The 21,476-nt window shown below is 41.7% G+C and overlaps 1 protein-coding gene across 1 annotated transcript; it reads left to right on the top strand.

Annotated features, from left to right (window-relative positions):
* The first annotated feature begins 3,186 nt into the window (after positions 1–3,186).
* Positions 3,187–21,058, top strand: ankk1 (ankyrin repeat and kinase domain containing 1). Its single transcript, XM_061720322.1, has 9 exons — positions 3,187–3,474; positions 3,649–3,931; positions 4,018–4,169; positions 4,487–4,536; positions 12,514–12,669; positions 13,000–13,124; positions 18,832–18,865; positions 19,327–19,567; positions 19,901–21,058. The coding sequence occupies exons 1-9, from the start codon at positions 3,290–3,292 to the stop codon at positions 20,940–20,942; spliced, it is 2,268 nt and encodes a 755-aa protein (XP_061576306.1). The 5' UTR covers positions 3,187–3,289; the 3' UTR covers positions 20,943–21,058.
* The last annotated feature ends 418 nt before the right edge of the window (positions 21,059–21,476 follow it).

Here is a 21,476-nt window from a genome sequence, read left to right as displayed (position 1 = left end):
TTTGCCACTGTATGGTCAGAGAATATGGATCAGACAGAGTGGAGTTATGTAAGCTATTAGAGGACATGCAGGGCAATGGAAAAAGCCTTTAGCTCTAACCAGTCAGTTGACTCAGTGTGGTAGAGCCTGCTAATACGATTGGTTGACCTGTGAGATGTAGCTTCCGTGGACTAAGACAGACTTCTCCCCTCAGGTTGCCTATCAGAAATCGGATCACGACTGCCCAGTTTTCATTGAACCATTAATCCATGAGTCTTGTCCTAAATTATAGTGTGAGTTAGTGAAGCATGGAACCATTGCTGTCAGTGAATGTTAAATTCATCTTTTGCCCCCCCTGCATATATATAGCAAGTTTGAAAGCTTGGGTGTTTGGGACATCATTATGTTGCGGGGAGCTCACTCTCAAACTGCTAGGATTAACCAATACAAAACTAAGCAGCCACTCGGCGGGGCTTTTGTGGTGTTTGTTGTACTTGAAGGTAACAAGCCAGTATAGCTGTGTGCTCGTGAGAAGAAAAGCATTTTGAAAAATCAAACATATCTGTGTAAATTGAATAATGTTCCTCGTTTGTTTCTCACATTGGATACTCTGCTCTCATCTCCCTTAATAACAGCCTGCAGCTCATGGCAGTACACCATAATAATCCTCACTGTGCTGGGAAAAATTAACTAATCAACAATCATAAAAAGCCTCACAATAATGTATTTATAACTTTTTGGATTTTTGGTTTCTGGAGGCTGATAAGAGAATCCTATTGAAGCAGACTTATTTGTCCAAATTATCAGCTGTATTTTAGAAATACAAATAAAAACAAAAAGCAATCAAACATCATAGAAGAAAATAAATACATTGAGCATCCTGAACTGTAGCCGCTCCTTTATGAGACATAATGAAGTAAAACCCGAATGGATCACATTTACATATCCAGTGTATGAAAAGCTGGACAAAGACAAAAAGATATGAAGCCTTACCCATTGCGGGTTTCTCACAATTGCTGGCCAGTGTGGAGATTTGTATCATACTCTGCAGGAGCGATATCAAATCCAAGTGTGCTATTACCCAGGAATGAGACAACCTGGGGGAGAAGTCTACCCCCAGCATGAATTTGTGTGTTTCTGTGTTTGCAATCTAAATATTGCAACATAGCTTCATTTCACCTGATTAATTCAGCTGTACATGGGACTGAATGTTGGTGAAGAATCAGGCTTTACAGCAGGTGTGAAGACAGAGAGAGTATAGGACATCCTTGTTTTCTCATTTTCTTGAAAGGGCTTCCCACTAACATAATCCCTTCACATAAACCAGCCAGTTCAAAGCCTCTCTCTCAAAAATGAGCTTTCTGTAACAATGCAGAAAGATGAAGTTTGCACCAATATTAAATTATCATTTTGTCATAATTTATCATTCATGAGTAATTCCTCATTGCTTAGGTTTGCTTGGGTTTGCTTGCTATTAAATTAATTGGATGAATAGTAATATCATAGAATGAACTAATATCCCATTTAAATGAAAAACAGCCAAAATCAACAAGGAAAGCGCAAACTACACTTCAAATTAATTAGTGTTCTTCTTCTTATAATAAGCGTTTATACTCAAGTTCAAACATGTTTAATCTCATTTAGTTTTCTCTTTGTCTCACTGCTAAAACTAGCTGTTTGTAAGTGCATTATAAGAAAGGAAGCGTTTTTAGATCTATGGGTTCTTTACGACACAAACATGAATTTGTTTATTTATTGAGATCCCCATTAGCTGCAGCAGAAACTGCAGCTATTCTTCCTGGGGTCTTAACAAAATAATGCAATACAAAAGAAAACAAAATAGAAAAAAGAACTTAAAAAATAAAAATACAGAATAAGAGCAAGAAGAAAAAAAATATATATATACAAAATCAAGATATTTTAAGAATCAAGACAAGAACAGAAACCAAGTCAACTATATCCTCCCCACATATACCTAATATATACCTAATATATACATATATATACACATATATATACATATACATACATACCTATGCCTACATACACACATACATATACCCATCATATAATACTCTATCATATCTAACATTCCAAGTCAATTCTATATTATATTCACACAGACATATATATATATATGAATACCTGAACGTATCTTTTAGAGGCACAACAAAGTCTTTTGAATATAATTATTATAACCTACTTTCATACATTTATTATCATGCTGAAACAATTACTACCAAAACCACAGTTACTTGGTGTCCATTACCTGACACAGTGTGATAAAAACTTTGTAATTTTTCCAAATGGCTAATTGCCACTCTAATGTGGATCAACCATCTGGCATTAGGGTTTGTCGTATAATTTCAAGGGCAAAAATGGGAAAACAGGCTCATCATTCAGGCTGGAAGAGCCTGACAAGAACGATGCCAGTCATATGTCTCTATAAAAACTTTGATTTAAGATAAGATAAGCAGAAAAAATTCTATATTAAATGGAAAACTGGAAGACTTTGGAATAGAAGTTTACCTTTTGAGAATGGGATCAACCAATACAACTGCAGTAGATGCAGAGCTGTTGAAAAGATTGCATTGTTTTAAGCTGTAGTAGAAATGTCTTGCCACACACACACACACACACACACACACACACACACACACACACACACACACACACACACACACACACACACACACACACACACACACACACACACACACACACACACACACACACACACACACACACACACACACACACACACACACACACACACACAGAGAGTTGCCCCTGGCATCAGTTAAATGGCCATGTCCTCAATTTCAAACTGCTGACCACTGAGCCGTTCTGCTGGAGCTGCTGGGGGTTAAGTGCCTTGTTACACAGCAGTTTGATAGAAGTGAATGGTTCATTCGGTTGTTCATCTACAGTCACACTCAAAATGAAAGTGGTTCTGTTTTTCATGTGAACTATGATAACTGACGGCATGTTCGTGATGTTTATTCTTTCATAAGAGTCATTCAAGTACAGAAGACTCAGAGTTATGTCAACAGTCTCGGCAGCTGAGAACCGGTTGTGTGACATTGCAGCGCTAATAAGTTCTGCATCTCAGCTCCTCCCACAGTTCAGGACAGATTCCTAGTTTGTATGCAACGCAACAACAAGCTGCCACTTCTTTTGCTGCAAACCTAGATACTGATTTTTTTTCTTTCTCTCTGAAACTGGTCTAGTGGACAGGTCCCCTGTTCATGTGTTGGGTTAGAGAATCAGGGTGTCGTGAGAGTTTGTTTCAGTGAGGATCCTTGCCCTGATGGATTGCTGTGGTGGATCCCCTGGGCAGTTTGGGGACTTCAAGAAGGATGACTTTGAGGCTGACTGGATTAAGTTGTCAGAAACCAGATCTGGTCAGGTGTACCAAGTTAAGCTTAAACTCTGGCGGGAAAAATATGCCTTAAAAAGCTTTGACGCAATCTTGTGTACCGACAACTTTTACAGGTAAGAGTTCAATTATGAACAGCATAGCAAATCTATCAGGCACTTTTAAATTATTGTGATGGTGTTCTTATATTGAATCAAGACAAATCTTTGTCTCCATCAGACTCAGGAAATAGTTTTTCCATTGTTCAAAATTTGTAAACTTTGTATGATTATAATTCTTTTCCATCACAGGAAAATCATAGACGAGGTGCCCAAAATTGCCAAACTGAGATTCAAGTATATTATATCCATCTACGGACTGTGCAGTGAAGCAAGGGCTGTTGTAATGGAGTACATGAGCAATGGATCCCTTAACAATCTCTTTGCAAATCATACTTTGATGTGGCCAAAGAAGTTTCAGATGATTTATGAGGCCTCCATGGGCATGAATTTCCTTCACAGCATGACACCGCCACTTCTCCATCTCAACCTCAAGACATCAAATATCCTAGTAGATGATCATCTTCATGTGAAGGTCATTAAAGTTCTGGAAACACAGTGTTCTTTGATACTGTCTGAACTCCTCACAGAACTGCATGTTGATATTCTTTTTCTACTTAGATTTCAGATTTCGGTTTAATCTGCTGGAAGGAGGGCATGAGCAAGACAGCATTCATGGAGCATCTGACAGCAAGAGGGAACATAAGTTACATTCCCCCAGAGACCTTCACTCAGTGCCCTGATCCCCCAGGAACCTCCTTTGATGTCTACAGGTGATTTATTGAGAGTATTTTTGAAAGTATATCATGAGAATAACAGCATTTCTGTTTTTGATGCCGTACACACCCCATACCTCACTAAGTTTAACCTTGTTTTTGTCTTTGTATATTTATGATCTTCCAAAAGTCACAAAACATTTTGTTTGTCTTTTTATATTCTCAGTGCTTTATTTCTTGTCAAAAATAAACATAAAGTAACTTTCTCAATGTCTTTTATGTAAGAGGTGGGAAGCCACAAAAATCACTGAACGCAACATATGCAACAATTGGGTTATCAGCCCTCAAGTGACTGTTTATGCTTTGATATGCAGCTTTGGAATTGTGATGTGGGAGATTTTGACACAGAAGAAACCTTACACAGGTAAGAATGAAAATGCATCACATCACATCTTCATATCAAACAGGTTTATAGGTATGACTTCCTATGGAGCCAAATCAAGGCCAAAAGTTTTGCTAATTTGAAAATAAAATTTGAACCTGAAAATTCTTTTTTACAGTTTTTTTTTTTACAGTAGCTCAGATTATGGAACACCACAACATTTCCTACCATACTTGTGCCGATGACACACAGCTCTATATTTCAGTGTCACCACATGACTACAGTCCCCTGATCTCATTGAGTAACTGTATTCACCAAATCAATGAGTGGATGTGCCAGAATTTTCTACAGCTAAATGCAGAAAAGACAGAGGTGATCATTTTTGGCCCTAAAAATGAAAGGGAAAAGATCAGCGCTCACCTTGGCTCCATGTCATTGACAGCTACGAATCAAGCCAGAAATCTTGGTGTAATTATTGACTCAGACCTGAACTTCAAGAGCCATCTAAAGTTTATCAATAAATCTGCCTATTACCACCTGAAAAACATTGCTAGAATTAAGGGGATTCTGTCTAAACAAGACATGGAAAAACTTATTCATGCATTCATTTTCAGTAGGCTGGATTATTGCAATGGCATCTTTACAGGCCTTAACAAGAAATCTATCAGGCAGCTGCAGCTGATCCAGAACGCTGCCGCCAGAGTCCTTACAAACACAAGGAAACTGGACCATATTACACGGGTCATGAAATCACTCCACTGGCTTCCAGTGAGTCAAAGGATAGAGTTTAAAATATTACTGCTGGTCTACAAAGCACTGAATGGTCTTGGACCAAAATACATGCTTGATCTGTTAGTTCCTATGAAGCTCCCAGACCCCTTAGGTCTTCTGGATCTGGTTTGTTGTGTGTCCCAAGAAGCAGAACCAAGCAAGGTGAGGCAGCATTCAGTTATTCTGCTCCTCACCGGTGGAACAAACTTCCTGTAGACCTGAGGTCTGCGACAACTGTCAGCTCCTTTAAATAAGGCCTAAAAACCTTACTGTTTACTCAAGCGTACCCTTAAATTAAACGTACTTGCTGTATTCTACTACCCTTATTTTTAACAGCTTGTGCTTTTTATTATTTTACTTCTTTTCTTATCATCTTATTCAATCTTATTTGTTATTTACTGTCTAATTATGTCTAACTATTTACTGTCTAATTATGTCTTGCCGCTTTTAATGTCAATGTAAAGGACTTTGAATTACCTTGTGTTGAATTGTGCTATATAAATAAATTTGCCTTGCCTTGCCTTGCCTTTCAAATTTTTTTTTTTTCGGTATCAGATCTTTTTTTCAGTTTCAGAACTTTTTATTTCAGTTTCAAATTTTTTTTTTCAGTTTCACTTCTTTTTTTTCAGTTTCCAATCTTTTTTTTCAGTTTCCAATTTTTTTTTCAGTTTCAGACTTTTGGCCCCGATGTGGCGTGGGGGGCGTGGCATCAACTGAGAGGGGCGTGGCATCATGAGTGACAGCAGAACAGAGAAGGCGGGGGACGTTCCTCAGTCATGTTGCCTTGAGGAAACGTAGGTTGCAGAAGTTATCAGTAGAAGTATGATTCAACACTGTATATACAATATATTCACGTGATTGGCAGTGGAGAAAACGGATACTAGTTACACATTTCTGTTTAAAAAGCTGTTTTAGACCGTACTTGGCACCAATCGCAGTATAAAAGCAATAAACTATGCCAGACTGTACAGTTCAACAGCTACACTTTAAAGTTTGACATTTCCCACTTCCACATACTACCAAGTACGGTCTAAAACAGCTTTTTAAACAGAAATGTTTTACTAGTATCCATTTTTTCCACTGCCAATCACGTGAATATAGTGTATATACAGTGTTGATTCATACTTCTACTGATAACTTCTGCAACCTACGTTAACCGAAGGCAACATGACTGAGTAACGTCCCCCGCCTTCTCTGTTCTGCTGTCACTCATGATGCCACGCCCCTCTCAGTTGATGCCACCCCCCCCACGCCACATCAGGGCCGAAAGTCTGAAACTGAAAAAAAAAAAAGATTTGAAACTGAAAAAAAAGAAGTGAAACTGAAAAAAAAGATGTGAAACTGAAAAAAAGATTTGAAACTGAAATAAAAAGTTCTGAAACTGAAAAAACGATCTGATACCAAAAAAAAAAAAAATTGAAACTGTAAAAAAGAATTTTCAGGTTCAAATTTTATTTTCAAATTAGCAAAACTTTTGGCCTTGATTTGGCTCCATAGACTTCAACAAGGAGTCATGCCACAAGATCACATATGGCCCTTTTCTACTAGTACCTACTCAGCGCGCCCCGGCTCGGGACGGCTCGTCACGCCTCTTACCGCCTCTACCCGCTTTGTCCTCGTTTGTTTTTCCACAGCCAGGTGAGAAGTGGGCGGGTTGGGGTGAAGCTGCTGTGACGTACTCGATTGCGCAACCCCTTTGTTTGTGTCGGCGCTGAGTAAAACAGAGCTCCTGTGGATCTGATCGTTCCTTATCGCCCGTCTACATCCCTTTTTTAATTATCTCGTCAGCCACCAGGTTTATGAACATCTGCACCTCAGAGTTCGATCACCAAACAGATGTTTGTGCTGTATAATAAAATCGCCGCGAGTCGCTTTCGCGCTGACTCCCTCTTCCTGATTCAAACGTCTGACGGCCCCGCCCCCGACTAATCAGTGGCGTGGAGGGTGATGACGTCAGATCCAGGGCCGACTCAGCACGCTTAGAACCTCAGCAGCCTCGGTACCGAAAAAGTATCTGCTTGGCACGGCTCCACCTGCCTCGGCCCGTAGTGGAAAAGCGCAAGACGGGGGCGTGGCGAGTAGAAGCGCGCTGACTAGGTACTAGTGGAAAAGGGCCATTAGACCACAAAAGCTTGACGGTGTTTCCTTGTGTTTCTTCAACTAAAATCCAGTGTTGTTTTTGAAGATATTTTACCACGTAAATCTACATTTACTCTTGATCTTTGCACTATTAGAAAGTGAAAAAGTACACAAGAAGCTTCTGTCCTTTGACATTGTTTTGAATCGGAGTGCAGAATATCCAGCAGTAAAAGAGGAAAATGACATAATCTCTGTTATAATGGTTATAGAGTACCTAAATGAAGCAGCAGTCTGAAAAGGACATCTCTGAATGCAGAGATATCAGCTGATTTCTTGCTTAAATTAACTGCTATAAGAGAATCAATTAAAGGTTTCCAGATATTCTCGGCTGTAACTCCTCCTAAACTGTTCCATCAGCAATGATATATAACAAATGCTGAATTCCTGTATAATTTTGGACCAACATGGGCTTTCAGATAGGACAAATTTGTTGGGACCCTTACGGCTTGTTGAAACAATGCTTGAATTCTCCTGCACATTGCCTAAATCCAAAGTAAGTCTTATTTACACTTGTATGACTTTAGTATTACGTAAACCAGTGAAAGTATTAAAAGAAAGTTATTATTTTTTACTTTAATAACATTTTCTAACAAAGAACAGATTTGTTGACCATTAATCATTGCATTATAGTCATGTCTTACTTAATTGTTTTAATTTAATTAGTATCAAAAGATTAACCCCAAGAAAATGTGTGACTTTGTTGTTTGAGTAAGAAAAGGAGAGAGTTGTCTGAGGAGTTTAGAAAGAAAATTATATATAAGCATGTTGATGGTAAAGCCTTCGCGATCAGATCCAAGAGGCGACATGTTCCTGCGGCAATAGTTGCACGTTGATGAAAAGTGTAAGGTGCCCAATCTCTCAGGCTGCAAGAAGAAATGCAACCCTACGTTGATCAGAAGGAACGATGTTAGATCAAGCTGAAACCCAAGGTCAGGCACATCACCGTCTGTTCACACCATCCACCACCTTTACAACAGCAATGGGCTCCATGTAAGAAAAAGGAGACACAAGAAGCTCTCCTTTTACTATATAAAGAAAAACTCCGGTGTCAGGAGGGTCAGCTTCAACTGCAGGTCACGGATCCATTAATCTAACAATGACCTAAAATACAAACTAAAAGCACCCAGGAAAAAAAACAAAGAATTATTCTTCGATATTCTCATATTAATTCTCTTCTATATCAATGGAAGGTCTGAGAATTGCATTGTGGAGAAAGCACACTTCAAATTTGAGACAGATGGACATTTTTGCCAAGGAAGAGTGGGCTTAAACACTTGATGGGAGATGTGGAAGTCTCAATTAGAGCCTCAAAAATGATTTAATGGCAGTTACAGCTAAAGGCCTCGCAATAAAAATATCAAACTACAGGTACCATAATCTTTTTCCATGCCATTTCCCTTTGCTTCACCAGACCGTTGTTCACTTTTTCACATTTAATTAATTTATTTTCTAACTGCAAAATGTCTCTGCAACATAGACAATGCAGAACGGTTGGCTTGACCCACAGTTAATGGTGTCACAATGTTGAGTAGAAACCTAGACGTTCTTTTTAAGCCAGTGTCCTCATTACCGTGAAATGGGACCATTTATGTGTCATTTAGTTCTTCAGAACAAATTACCTGACACTTTTTAATTTAGTCAAGAGGAACATATAGTTTGGTTGGTGATGTCTGAGTAATAGAAAAAAAAATGATGGCGGCAACAACAAAAGTTGTTGCTGCCATTTAAAAAAGTGGAATGCTCGGCTCATCCTTCAAATAAGTATACTAATGTTTGTTGGGAACAAACACATTCAAATGTCTATGTTTAATATGACATATTTGCAGTAGAGTGCTTAACCTTTAAACTTGATTCATTTAAACATGGGCAGCTCTGACATTGTTCCTTAATTATTAAGTCAAATCAAAGTGAGTCAAATATCAGGGAGGATCAATCTGGAGGTTTATTTGGGCTTGCTTGTACATTGGGAGCAAACATAAAAAGAAACATTCCTGCTTGTAGGAATGCATAAAGGTTACCATGGCAATTAAACCAATGACAATGAGTTTACTCTACTGTAATTGCACGGTTTGATTCTGTGGTATTACTGTTTGGTTACATATTTGCGTGAAGAGAGACCTTTTAGATCAATATTAACTTACTGTCACTTATGACCTTACGAGGGACAGATGACCTGTCCAGGGTGAATCTCACCTTTGACCCACGACAGCTGCAAGAGGTTCCAGCTGGATCATGAACAGGACTGAAGCAGGGAGCAAATAGATGGATATTAGTCAGGGAAAAACATCTGACATGCATTCAACATGCATTCATGCATGGGCGGAGCAGGGGTCCCAGCCCAGGGGGGAAAAGCATTCTTGATGGGCCCTTGTGGCCTAAACATCCCTGTTAAAACATATGCAACGACATGTATTTAACACAATGACGGCGGTCAAACAGCAACAAACAATATAGGAAAGGCCATATATTCAGCATTATGACAATGTTATCAGAAATAATTAATATTATGACAGCTTACCAATGATGGTTTCATCCAGCGGTGGGCTGAGAACCACAACAAAAAATACTTCCATCCAAAGGGGGTGGAAGTAGCACATTGAACGATCCAAAATGCAAAAACTTTCATTTTAAAACTTTTTCAAATCCGAATTATTTCCGGACCATCAGCCGGTTCTTCATCGCCACAAACCTTTCAATCACTTTGCTCTTATCAATGGCGAAGGGCGAAGGCCCTCTCGATTGAGAGTAAGGTGAGGCTTGATAGTCTGGCCTCATCCATGCAGCCCGGAGATAGTTTTTAATCAACTTCAGCTGCTGAAACTCAGCATGAGTTTCCTGCTTTAAAGGAGACCTATTATGGCATTTAATTTATATTTTGAACAGGCCTTGAATGTCTTAAAAACAATCAAAAGCTTGTTTTTTCTACATAAATCAGAAATTCAGCCTGTGGGCCATGTCTCTAGTTTTACCGCTTCTAACCTCCTTCTCTATGAGGGATTATGAGGGGCGGGGAGGCTATGATAATGAGGCTCTGTGCTGATTGGCTGCCTGAATGACGTGTAGCAGGGGAGGGAACAAAGCCTCTCCGGGCAGAAGGGCAGCGGCTCCGTACACAAAGCGTGTCCCATGCGATGCGATCGAACTTCAGTGACAAAATCAATTCCATTGCTTTATTTTCTATTGGACTGTCCTAACTGGCCGCGAGTTTAACGGTGTCAGTGTGGACAGAGAGCGTCCGATGTCACGCAGCGCTACGCAATAGTCGGGCGCTCGCATGCAGTTACACGGTGTAAACGGATCTTAAAGCCTGAATTACGGTTCTGCGTTAAATCGAGGTGTACCCTACGCCGTAGGCTCTGCGTTGGTGTAACGCGGAACCATAAATCAGCCTTTAGTTACCTGAAGGGGGACCGGGTCACCTCGTCTTCACACTAATTCACACAGGAAACTTTAATTGAATTCTAAACAGGTACACCAGTTATTTTCCCCCGATTCCTCATCATTTCATTTCTTATGTTACAAGACAAATGAATCATGTTAACTGTAAATAAATCACAACACTGAATTTTCACAAATGGCAACATTATTGTTAAAAAAATAAAATAACATAAGTTGTATATAAATAACATTTATGCACTATTGCTGGCTCAAGGAAGGACCGTGTATGTCTTCTGAAGGTGTCGTTGAACAGCTTCAGGTGCATTTAATTTTGTCCCTCGTTGTTGAAACAGCCACCGCTTCGGAACAATGGCGGAAGCTCCGGCCGGCGGAGTTAGTTGTGGGCGTGGTTTCAGCAGCGGAGGCCGACCTATGGAAATCTGCTCCCGTCGTGACTCACAACGGGAGCAGATTCTGAACGGCTCGTAAAAGTCACATGACACTGGAAGGATTCTCCGGGCGGGGTGAACAGACCCTGCAGAATTTGGCTGCTTTCCTCCTTCTCTGTGTTGGCAGGGTGAGGGGAGACCACTTTATATACGTACCACGTACCTGTGCATGACAGGCAGACACACAAGGGGAGAAGGGACTATTTCATTTTTATTTTTTAAACAACTTTATCCTTATGAACGCAAGTGTTATATAGTCCAACTTTCCTTTATTATTCAGGACACTTTTTTCTTTTTCCCCCTTCAGCGTGGGCCCCCACGCAGCAGTGGGCCCCCTCTGCCCCCCGCCTGCTCCGCTAGTGCTGACAACTAATGGGGATCCAATAAACAATAAACAGTGACCATAGTTGCAACAGTCTCACACGCTCCCCCCAAAATAAAACAAATAAAAACCTCACTGAATTTAGAATCTTTCAGATGGACAAAGTTTTAACAAAGGCAAAGTACTTCACTTAACCACAGTACATTTCCTAAAAGATTTTCCCTTTCAGAAACTACAATTCATTTCACCTTGTATTTTCTGCTTATTAACTGTTTTTGTCGTTACACAATTCAGCAGCATGAGTTTGACAAAGCTCCCACAAACAAGCGTGTGCTCTTATTGTAGAGTTAGAGAAGCTGTGCCTTCTTGCACCATACACCCTCTGCCATAAACAAACAAAACAACCACAAAAAGCTTCCCAAAAAAGGAAACAGCCAATCAAGCAGGACAGACATTTGTGACCAGTTTGAAAGGTTGAAAAAAGGCTACACCTTACAGTTTCAGTTTTGTTTTGGTCTCAGTGGCTGCAACTTCCCCTCGTTCCCAGGGGTTGTATATAAGCCCTAACAATCCCAGACTTTACCAAGTGACAGTGAAGCGATGACTCACTGCTGAGACATACAGTATCTTTACTCGCTATGTCTCATAGCTTTACTTCAGGGAGTTGAAATTATGAAATCTCTGTTTCTTCACTAAGAACTCAATGACTGGGTCAACTTACCTCAGCAAAACGGAGATTTTTTTTCCTGGATTTCTGAAGTAAAGCTAAAATTAACAAATTATATTTTGAGTCTTTAACTGGTAAAAAAAATTAAAATAAAATAAAATAAAAGGTTTAACTGCATAAACAATATCACCTTGTCGCAAACATTGTTTTACATGTGGACTGAAACAAGAAAAAAACTCTTTGGCGACATGGTTTGTATTATTCAAATAATTATATTTGTTCTTTTGATGCAGGGTGCAATATGACAACAGTGCTCTTACAAGTATCTGAAGGTAGGAGACCCTGCCTGGAGCTGATGTCCGACCTGAGGCCCAGTGAGTGTGATCAGATGATCAGCATAATGAAACAAAGCTGGGACCAGGATCACTGGAAGAGGCCACCCTTCTCAGGTACAATAGCCAAAGTCAAATAAAATAAAATAAAAGAACTATAAAAGCTGAAATCATGAAATCTATTTCGTACCAGATTTTTTTTAACAGGATTGTTTAAAAATACAAGATTTTTTTTCTTGTTTGATCCACATTCTCTTCAATGTGTTTTACATTTACAAGCAGCACTTTGGCTTGAGGATTAATTTGATTAAATATTAACCAGTGTAATGTTTTTTGAGATAAAAAAGAGAAAGCAAAAAGCTGCACTTCCTGCATGACCTTTTTGCATTGGTTTAATAAGAACATCTGTACACTTTTGACAGTCTTTGTTGGTTGTTTTGTCTGCAGACACTGTGAAGAAAACAGAGGCTCTGAATGAAATCATGAAGATCCCAGGACCACTTCACTGCCACAACAATGGGAATGTGGAGCAGAAATCAAACTATCCATGGCTGGCCTCTCCAGGACATAAAGTTAGTTCAGCGTATGAGCTGTTGCATATATTTCAGGAGTGCTGATATGATGAATATCTTTGGTTTATTGGCAGCTGGCCTTATTAGTATTCTAATTCGTAAGCAAGAGTAATTAGGGCCCGAGCACCTTCAGTGCGAAGGCCCTATTGTATTTGCAGGAATTTTTATTATTATTATTATTAGGGCCCGAGCACCTTCAGTGCGAAGGCCCTATTGTATCTGTAGGAATTTTTATTATTATTATTATTATTATTATTTTCCTGACAAAGTGAAGGCCTTTTTGCCCCCCTTAACATGCCCAAAAAGTCACCAAATTTTGCACCCTAGTCAGGCCTGGCGAAAAATTTGATATTTAAAGGTTTGCATTAATGGGCGTGGCAAAATGGCTCAACAGCGCCCCCTTGAAAACTTTGTGCCTCAAGCCCCACGATACGGTTTGACGTACATGCACGAAAATCAGTACACACCTGTATCATGGGACAACTTAAAGAAAAGTCTCTTGGGGTCATGCCCGAAACCGAACAGGATGTCGGCCATTTTGAATTAGTCATGTCATTTTGGCGAAATTTATGCCATTCCTTCGAAAGTTAATTCAGCCCGAACCGTAACGTGCACCCAGGTGTGTTATACATAAAAATGTGCGTCTCCATCCTCCGACACCACGCATTACTTTTCTCTTTCAAAAGCGTTACCGTGGCGACGCTAGACGCCAAAAAGCGCGCCCACCCTTCATCTGATTCTTTCAGACAGAAAAAACTTTGCGCCTCAAGCCCCATAATACGGTTTGACGTACATGAACGAAAATCGGTACACACCTGTATCATGTCGCAACTTAAAGAAAAGTCTCTTGGCGCCATGGCCGAAACCGAACAGGAAGTCGGCCATTTTGAACATTCTGAATTAATTGCGTAATTTTGGAGCAATATATGCCATTCCTTCGAGAGTTAATTCAGCCCGAACCGTTTCGTAAACCCAGATGTGTTATACATCAAAATGTGCGTCTCCATCCTGCGACTACACGCATTACTTTTCTCTTTCAAAAGTGTTACCGTGGCGACGCTAGACGCCAACAAGCGCACCCCCCCTTCATCTGATTGGTCCATATTTGATAGTTCCCCAAAAGGCACCAAATTTGGCATGCAAGCCAGGCCTGGCGATAAATTTGATATTTCATGGTTTGCATTAATGGGCGTGGCAAAATGGCTCGACAGCGCCCCCCGGAAAACTTTGTGCCTCAAGCCCCACAATACGGTTTGACGTACATGCACGAAAATCGGTACACACCTGTATCATGGCAGAACTTAAAGAAAAGTCTCTTGGAGCCATGGCCGAAACCGAACAGGATGTCGGCCATTTTGAATAAATTGTGTCATTTTGGCGAAATTTATGCCATTCCTTCGGCAGTTAATTCAGCCCGAACCGTAATGTGCACCCAGGTGTGTTATACATCAAAATGTGCGTCTACATCCTGCGACACCACGCATTACTTTTCTCTTTCAAAAGTGTTACCGTGGCGACGCTAGACGCCAAAAGGCGCGCCCACCCTTCATGTGATTGGTCCATATTTGATAGTTCTCCAAAAGGCACCAAATTTTGCATGCAAGCCAGGCCTGGCGATAAATTTGATATTACATGGTTTGCATTAATGGGCGTGGCAAAATGGCTCAACAGCGCCCCCTAGAATACTTTTCTCTGCCATAACTTTTGAATGGTCTGACATAGGAAGTTGTGGGTGGTGTCATGGGACTCTGTAATGAGTCCTTAAGCTTCGTTGGCCTTAATTAGCCCCGCCCCTTCTTCTGATTGGTTGTCCCGATTTTGTGCTATAACTTTGGAATGGTTTGACATAGAGAGTCGTGGGTGGGGTCATCAGATTCTTTATGGAGTCCTTGACCTTCATTGGCCTGAAGTAGCCCCGCCCCTTCTTCTGATTGGTTGTCCCTTTTTTCTGCTATATCTTTTGAATGGTTTGACATAGGAAGTCGTGGGTGGTGTCTTTTCTGATATGCTTATGGGGGGCGGTGGCCGTGAGTGCGAGGGCCCGTTCATCGCTGCTTGCAGCTTTAATTATTATTATTATTTTTCTTCTGACAAAGTGATGGCCTTTTTGCCCCCCTTAACATGCCCAAAAAGTCACCAAATTTTGCACCCAAGTCAGGCCTGGCGAAAAATTTGATATTTAATGGTTTGCATTAATGGGCGTGGCAAAATGGCTCAACAGCGCCCCCTTGAAAACTTTGTGCCTCAAGCCCCACGATACGGTTTGACGTACATGCACGAAAATCGGTACACACCTGTATCATGGGACAACTTAAAGAAAAGTCTCTTGCCGTCATGCCCGAAACCGAACAGGAAGTCGGCCATTTTGAATTAATCGTGTCACTTTGGCGCAATTTATGCCATTCCTTCGGCAGTTAATTCAGCCCGAACCGTAACGTGCACCCAGGTGTATTATACATAAAAATGTGCGTCTCCCTCCTGCGACCACACGCATTACTTTTCTCTTTCAAAAGCGTTACCGTGGCGACGCTAGACGCCAAAAAGCGCGCCCACCCTTCATCTGGTTGGTTCAGACAGAAAAAACTTTGCGCCTCAAGCCCCATAATACGGTTTGACGTACATGAACGAAAATTGGTACACTCCTGTATCATGTCGCAACTAAAAGAAAAGTCTCTTGGCGCCATGGCCGAAACCGAACAGGAAGTCGGCCATTTTGAACATTCTGAATTAATTGCGTAATTTTGGAGCAATATATGCCATTCTTCGAGAGTTAATTCAGCCCGAACCGTATCGTGAACCCAGATGTGTTATACATCAAAATGTGCGTCTCCATCCTGCGACTACACGCATTACTTTTCTCTTTCGAAAGTGTTACCGTGGCGACGCTAGACGCCAACAAGCGCACCCCCCCTTCATCTGATTGGTCCATATTTGATAGTTCCCCAAAAGGCACCAAATTTGGCATGCAAGCCAGGCCTGGTGATAAATTTGATATTTCATGGTTTGCATTAATGGGCGTGGCAAAATGGCTCAACAGCGCCCCCCGGAAAACTTTGTGCCTCAAGCCCCACAATACGGTTTGACGTACATGCACGAAAATCGCTACACACCTGTATCATGGCACAACTTAAAGAAAAGTCTCTTGGAGCCATGGCCAAAACCGAACAGGATGTCGGCCATTTTGAATAAATTGTGTCATTTTGGCGAAATTTATGCCATTCCTTCGAGAGTTAATTCAGCCCGAACCGTATCGTGCACCCAGGTGTGTTATACATCAAAATGTGCGTCTACATCCTGCGACACCACGCATTACTTTTCTCTTTCAAAAGTGTTACCGTGGCGATGCTAGACGCCAAAAGGCGCGCCCCCCCTTCATGTGATTGGTCCATATTTGATAGTTCTCCAAAAGTCACCAAATTTTGCATGCAAGCCAGGCCTGGTGATAAATTTTATATTTCATGGTTTGCATTAATGGGCGTGGCCTAACGGCTCAACAGCGCCACCTTGAATACTTTTCTCTGCCATAACTTTTGAATGGTTTGACATAGAGAGTCGTGGGTGGTGTCATCAGATTCTGTATGGAGTCCTTGACCTTCATTGGCCTGAATTAGCCCCGCCCCTTCTTCTGATTGGTTGTCCCTTTTTTCTGCTATAAACGTTGAATGGTTTGACATAGGAAGTCGTAGGTGGTGTCAAGGGACTCTGCAATGAGTCCTTGAGCTTCTTTGGCCTGAATTAGCCCCGCCCCTTCTTCTGATTGGTTGTCCCTTTTTTATAATAAAATCGCCACGAGCCGCCAGTCGCTCTCGCGCTGACTCCCGCTTCCTGATTCAAACGTCTGCCGGCCCCGCCCCCCGACCAATCGGTGGCGAGTAGGGTGATGACGGCCCCGCCTCCCGACCAATCAGTGGCGCGGAGGGTGATGACGGCCCCGCCCCCCGACCAATCGGTGGCGAGTAGGGTGATGACGGCCCCGCCCCCCGACCAATCAGTGGCGAGTAGGGTGATGACGGCCCCGCCCCCCGACCAATCAGCTCCCTGTAATGTGGTGACGTCAGAAATATTCCCAGCTCAGCCCGGTTACAACCTTGGCAGAATGGTTACAGAAAAAGTAATAATTAAAATAGTAGGGTTTTACTAATATTTATAACTTACAAATATTTAAAAAAAAATAGAAAAAACAGCTCCAGACTTACATTACTAAATATCGATATGTTGGTCTCTCCTAAGTCAGTAGGTCAAATAGAAATGAGAAGCTGAGTCTTAGCTCAGCCAGAGCGTTCCCGTCTTTGGAGTCAGAGATCAGAGTTCGATTCTCGCAGTATCCAGACTTTTTTGTCAGCAATTTTTTTTTTTTCTACATCAATATGTGCGTCCCTGTCCTGCAACGACGCACATTACTTTTCTCATTTAAAAGCGTTACCGCGGCAACGCTAGACACCAAAAAGTGCGCCCACCCTTCATCTGATTGGTTCAGAGGGAAAAAACTTTGAGCCTCAAGCCCCATAATACGGTTTGACGTACATGAACGAAAATCGGTACACACCTGTATCATGTCGCAACTTAAAGAAAAGTCTCTTGGCGCCATGGCCGAAATTGAACAGGAAGTCGGCCATTTTGAATTAATTGTGTAATTTTGGCGCAATTAATGCCATTCCTTCGGCAATTAATACGGCCCGAACCGTAACGTGCATCCAGGTGACTTATACATCAAAATGTGCGTCTCCATCTTGCGCCTACGCGCATTACTTTTCTCTTTCAAAAGTGTTACCGTGGCGATGCTAGACGCCAAAAAGCGTGCCCCCTTAATCTGATTGGTCCATATTTGATAGTTCTCCAAAAGTCACCAAATTTTGCATGCAAGCCAGGCCTGGTGATAAATTTGATATTTCATGGTTTGCATTATTGGGCGTGGCCTAACGGCTCAACAGCGCCCCCCGGAAAACTTTTCTCTGCCATAACTTTTGAATGGTTTGACATAAAGAGTCATGGGTGGTGTCATGGGACTCGGTATTGATTCCTTGACCATAATTGGTGAAAATTAGCCCCGCCCCTTCTTTTGATTGGTTGTCCCTATTTCCTGCTATAACTTTTGAATGGTTTGACATGGAGAGTCGTGGGTGGTGTCATCAGACTCTGTATGGAGTCCTTGACCTTCATTGGCCTGAATTAGCCCCGCCCCTTCTTGTGATTGGTTGTCCCTTTTTTCTGCTATAACTTTTGAATGGTTTGACATAGAGAGTCGTGGGTGGTGTCATTTCTGATATGCTTATGGGGTCGGTGGACGTGAGTGCGAGGGCCCGTTCATCGCTGCTTGCAGCTTTAATTCTGCTTATATTTTCCAACATTTGCTTGTAAGCACTGAGTGGATATTCATTTTAAGGCTCATAGAAATGTAAATAACTTCACACAAAATTATTATGTAGCCACAAAGGGTGTGTGTTTCCTTACCTGTTTCCCTATAATTTTCTTTACTGTATATTACACTTAAAAAAAACTCAAATTCATGGAGGTATATCTGTTTGGGGTTTGTTTGTCTATACATATATTCACAAGATTTTTAGCAGATATATTTGACTAAAAGGAAAAAACAAAACATACACAATTATAAAGTGCTATTAAGGTATGAATGACACCACAATCTAAACACCTTTGCTCACAAACCGATTTCTGTTGATAAAAATGTGTTTAATCATCTCTTTTTTAGATTACTTTGCCTGAGATGCCCAACTTTCCTTCAGGTAAATACAAGAACAAGATGTGACATTGTGTTTTCTTGCATACAATCACAAAACATAATCTATGGTTTATTTCTATTAGGGGGCACAGCTTTATTTTTTAAATCTTTTTTAATGCACATCAAATCAAAACATTTAACCATATAAAAGAACAGACTAATAATGTAGTGCCAAAACCTCAGGAAAGGAGTATTTACTACTTTTCAACTGGCCAAACCTTTTTACTGGTTAGTCCTTTGTGTATAAGGTGTGAAATACAGTCCATTAAAATACAGTCATGTGAAAAAGAAAGCACACCCTAACATCTGGTCTTGAGAGGCTTTCATTAAGGTTGGCACCTTAATATACTGTAGGCAAAGGTTTTGGCACCATGCTGGTATAAGGCATTGAGATGTACACAGCCATGCAGCTTCCTACAATGAGGAGACTCAACAGTATGTTTGCCTTCTGTTTTGAATTCACAGAAAGCCAAAACGACAAGGATGGCATTCTGTCATTCATTTACAAAAAGGACTTCAGTAGTTTCAGGCGGTCTGTGAAGAAAGAGCATGTGTGTGCACAGTATTCAGACCAAAAGAGCCTCCTTCACTACACAGTAGCCAGCGGTGATGCACAAAGTGTCGAGCATGTCCTTAGTCTGGGTGCGGAGGTCAACTGCACGACTGCCAGGGGTTACACGCCTCTCATTGTGGCCATTCTGCAAAGGTCTGTATGAAAATATGGTTCATTATTTTACTGGAGACACAGGCAACACAATTACTTTGATATTTTGTGAGGTAAAAAAGTTAACTCCTCATAATTTGCTTTCATTCTAATACCGAGATGAGTATAGTGACATATCACTCACATTTGTTCACTGAACAATCACTTGAAGAAAAGAAAAAGAAGCAGTCTTTTCACTGAATGTAGTTTTAGTTTTTAACTTACATGAGAGGGATATTATGTTCTTGCCAACAATAAAACAGCAAACAACTGTGTTAAGAGTGTTGCATGTGCTTTAAAGTCCTATCATACAGAAATTACCCTTCTTGTTAACAGGCTTCATGACATCATCTCTTTGTTGCTGGTACATGGAGCAGCTGCATCTCAAGGAGATGAAGACCAGTGGACGCCACTCCATTTTGCTGCTCAGAACGGCGATGACAGGTCTGTCCGTCTTTTGCTGGACAAAGGTGCTTTGGCGGAGGTCAGGGAAAAGTCGGGTTGGATGCCGCTTCACCTGGCCTGCCAGAACGGCCATGAAACCGTGGTGCGCCTGCTCCTGTCACGGCTGTCAAAGGAAGCTATCATAGAGCAGGAGGAGGTGCAAGGCAGGACTCCGCTCCACCTGGCCTCATGCTTTGGGCATCTGAATATTGTCAAGCTCCTTCTCACTCATGGTGCAGATCCCAATGGCACAGACTCCTCTCTATGCACCGCTCTTCACTTATCAGCTGAGCAAGGCCATAACCGCGTAGCCAGACAGCTGGTGAAAAGTGGGGCAAATACTGACAGTGCAGACAGCAGAGGATACACACCACTTCACCTGGCTGCTCTGCAGGGTCATACGGGCATTTGCAGGCAGCTCTTGTCAAATGGTGCCAAAGCAGACTGCAGGACCCTTCAAGACTGGACCCCAGTGCACCTGGCTGCTCTGAGGGGACATGACGCTGTAGTGGTCCAGCTAGAGACTCAGGGCGCTTGTGTAAACTCAAAAGGCCAGAATGGATGGACTCCACTACACCTGGCTTGCCACCAGAACAAGCCGGACGTAGTGGCAAAACTCCTGGCAGCCGAAGCCGACCCAAATATCAGAGAAGACAGCGAGGGGTGGACCCCACTGCATGTAGCCTGTTCCAGTGTCAGCTTCCCCTGTGTCCTCCACCTGATATCACATCATGCAGATGTCAATGCGGTAAACTTAAGAAAGCTGAAACCTTTACACCTGGCCTCCCAGCATGGCTGTGTGCCCATTGTAAAGGCCTTGCTGCTGAATGGAGCAAACGGGACACCAGTAGATTCTTCTGGCTCCTCTGCTCTCAGTGTAGCCAAGCGGTGCAAAAAATGGGAAATAGTTGAGCTACTGGAGAAAGAATGTTGACTGTAACTCAACTTATGGTGAAAATGTTAAGATAAAATGAAGCATTAATGCTGGCAGCCTTTCCCCTTTCAGTGTTTGTTGAAGCTTAAAGGGGACCTATTATGAAAAACAAGTTTTCTCTTGTTTTAACATATATAAAGTGGTCTCCCCTCAGCCTGCCGACTCAGAGAAGGAGGAAAGCAACCAAATTCTGCAGTGTCTGTACAGCCGCCCGGATGAGCCATCCAGTCTGATGTGGCTTCTACGAGCCGTTCAGATTCGGCGCATTTTCGTTACGTCACCAAAATGCAAACCACGCCCACAACTATAAAACCGTGTAACTGCATGCGAGCGTCCGACTATCGCATCGCACTGCGTGATATCGGGCGCTCTCTGTCCATCTCCCTCCAGCCAGCTGCCACTTTATTGAGGTTTTTGTAGTGAAATGAGGAGGTATCATAGAGATAACTTCTCATTTCAACTACCTGGATCAGCCATTCCTCATCCGTGACTGTTTCCTACATCGCTTTCAACCAAGTTTCAACGCGAGCGGCA

Source organism: Cololabis saira, chromosome 4 (assembly GCF_033807715.1).
Source record: "Cololabis saira isolate AMF1-May2022 chromosome 4, fColSai1.1, whole genome shotgun sequence".
NCBI lineage: Eukaryota > Metazoa > Chordata > Actinopteri > Beloniformes > Belonidae > Cololabis > Cololabis saira.
The sequence above is the reverse complement of the archived record's forward strand: the minus strand, read 5'-3'. Positions and strand labels throughout refer to the sequence as shown.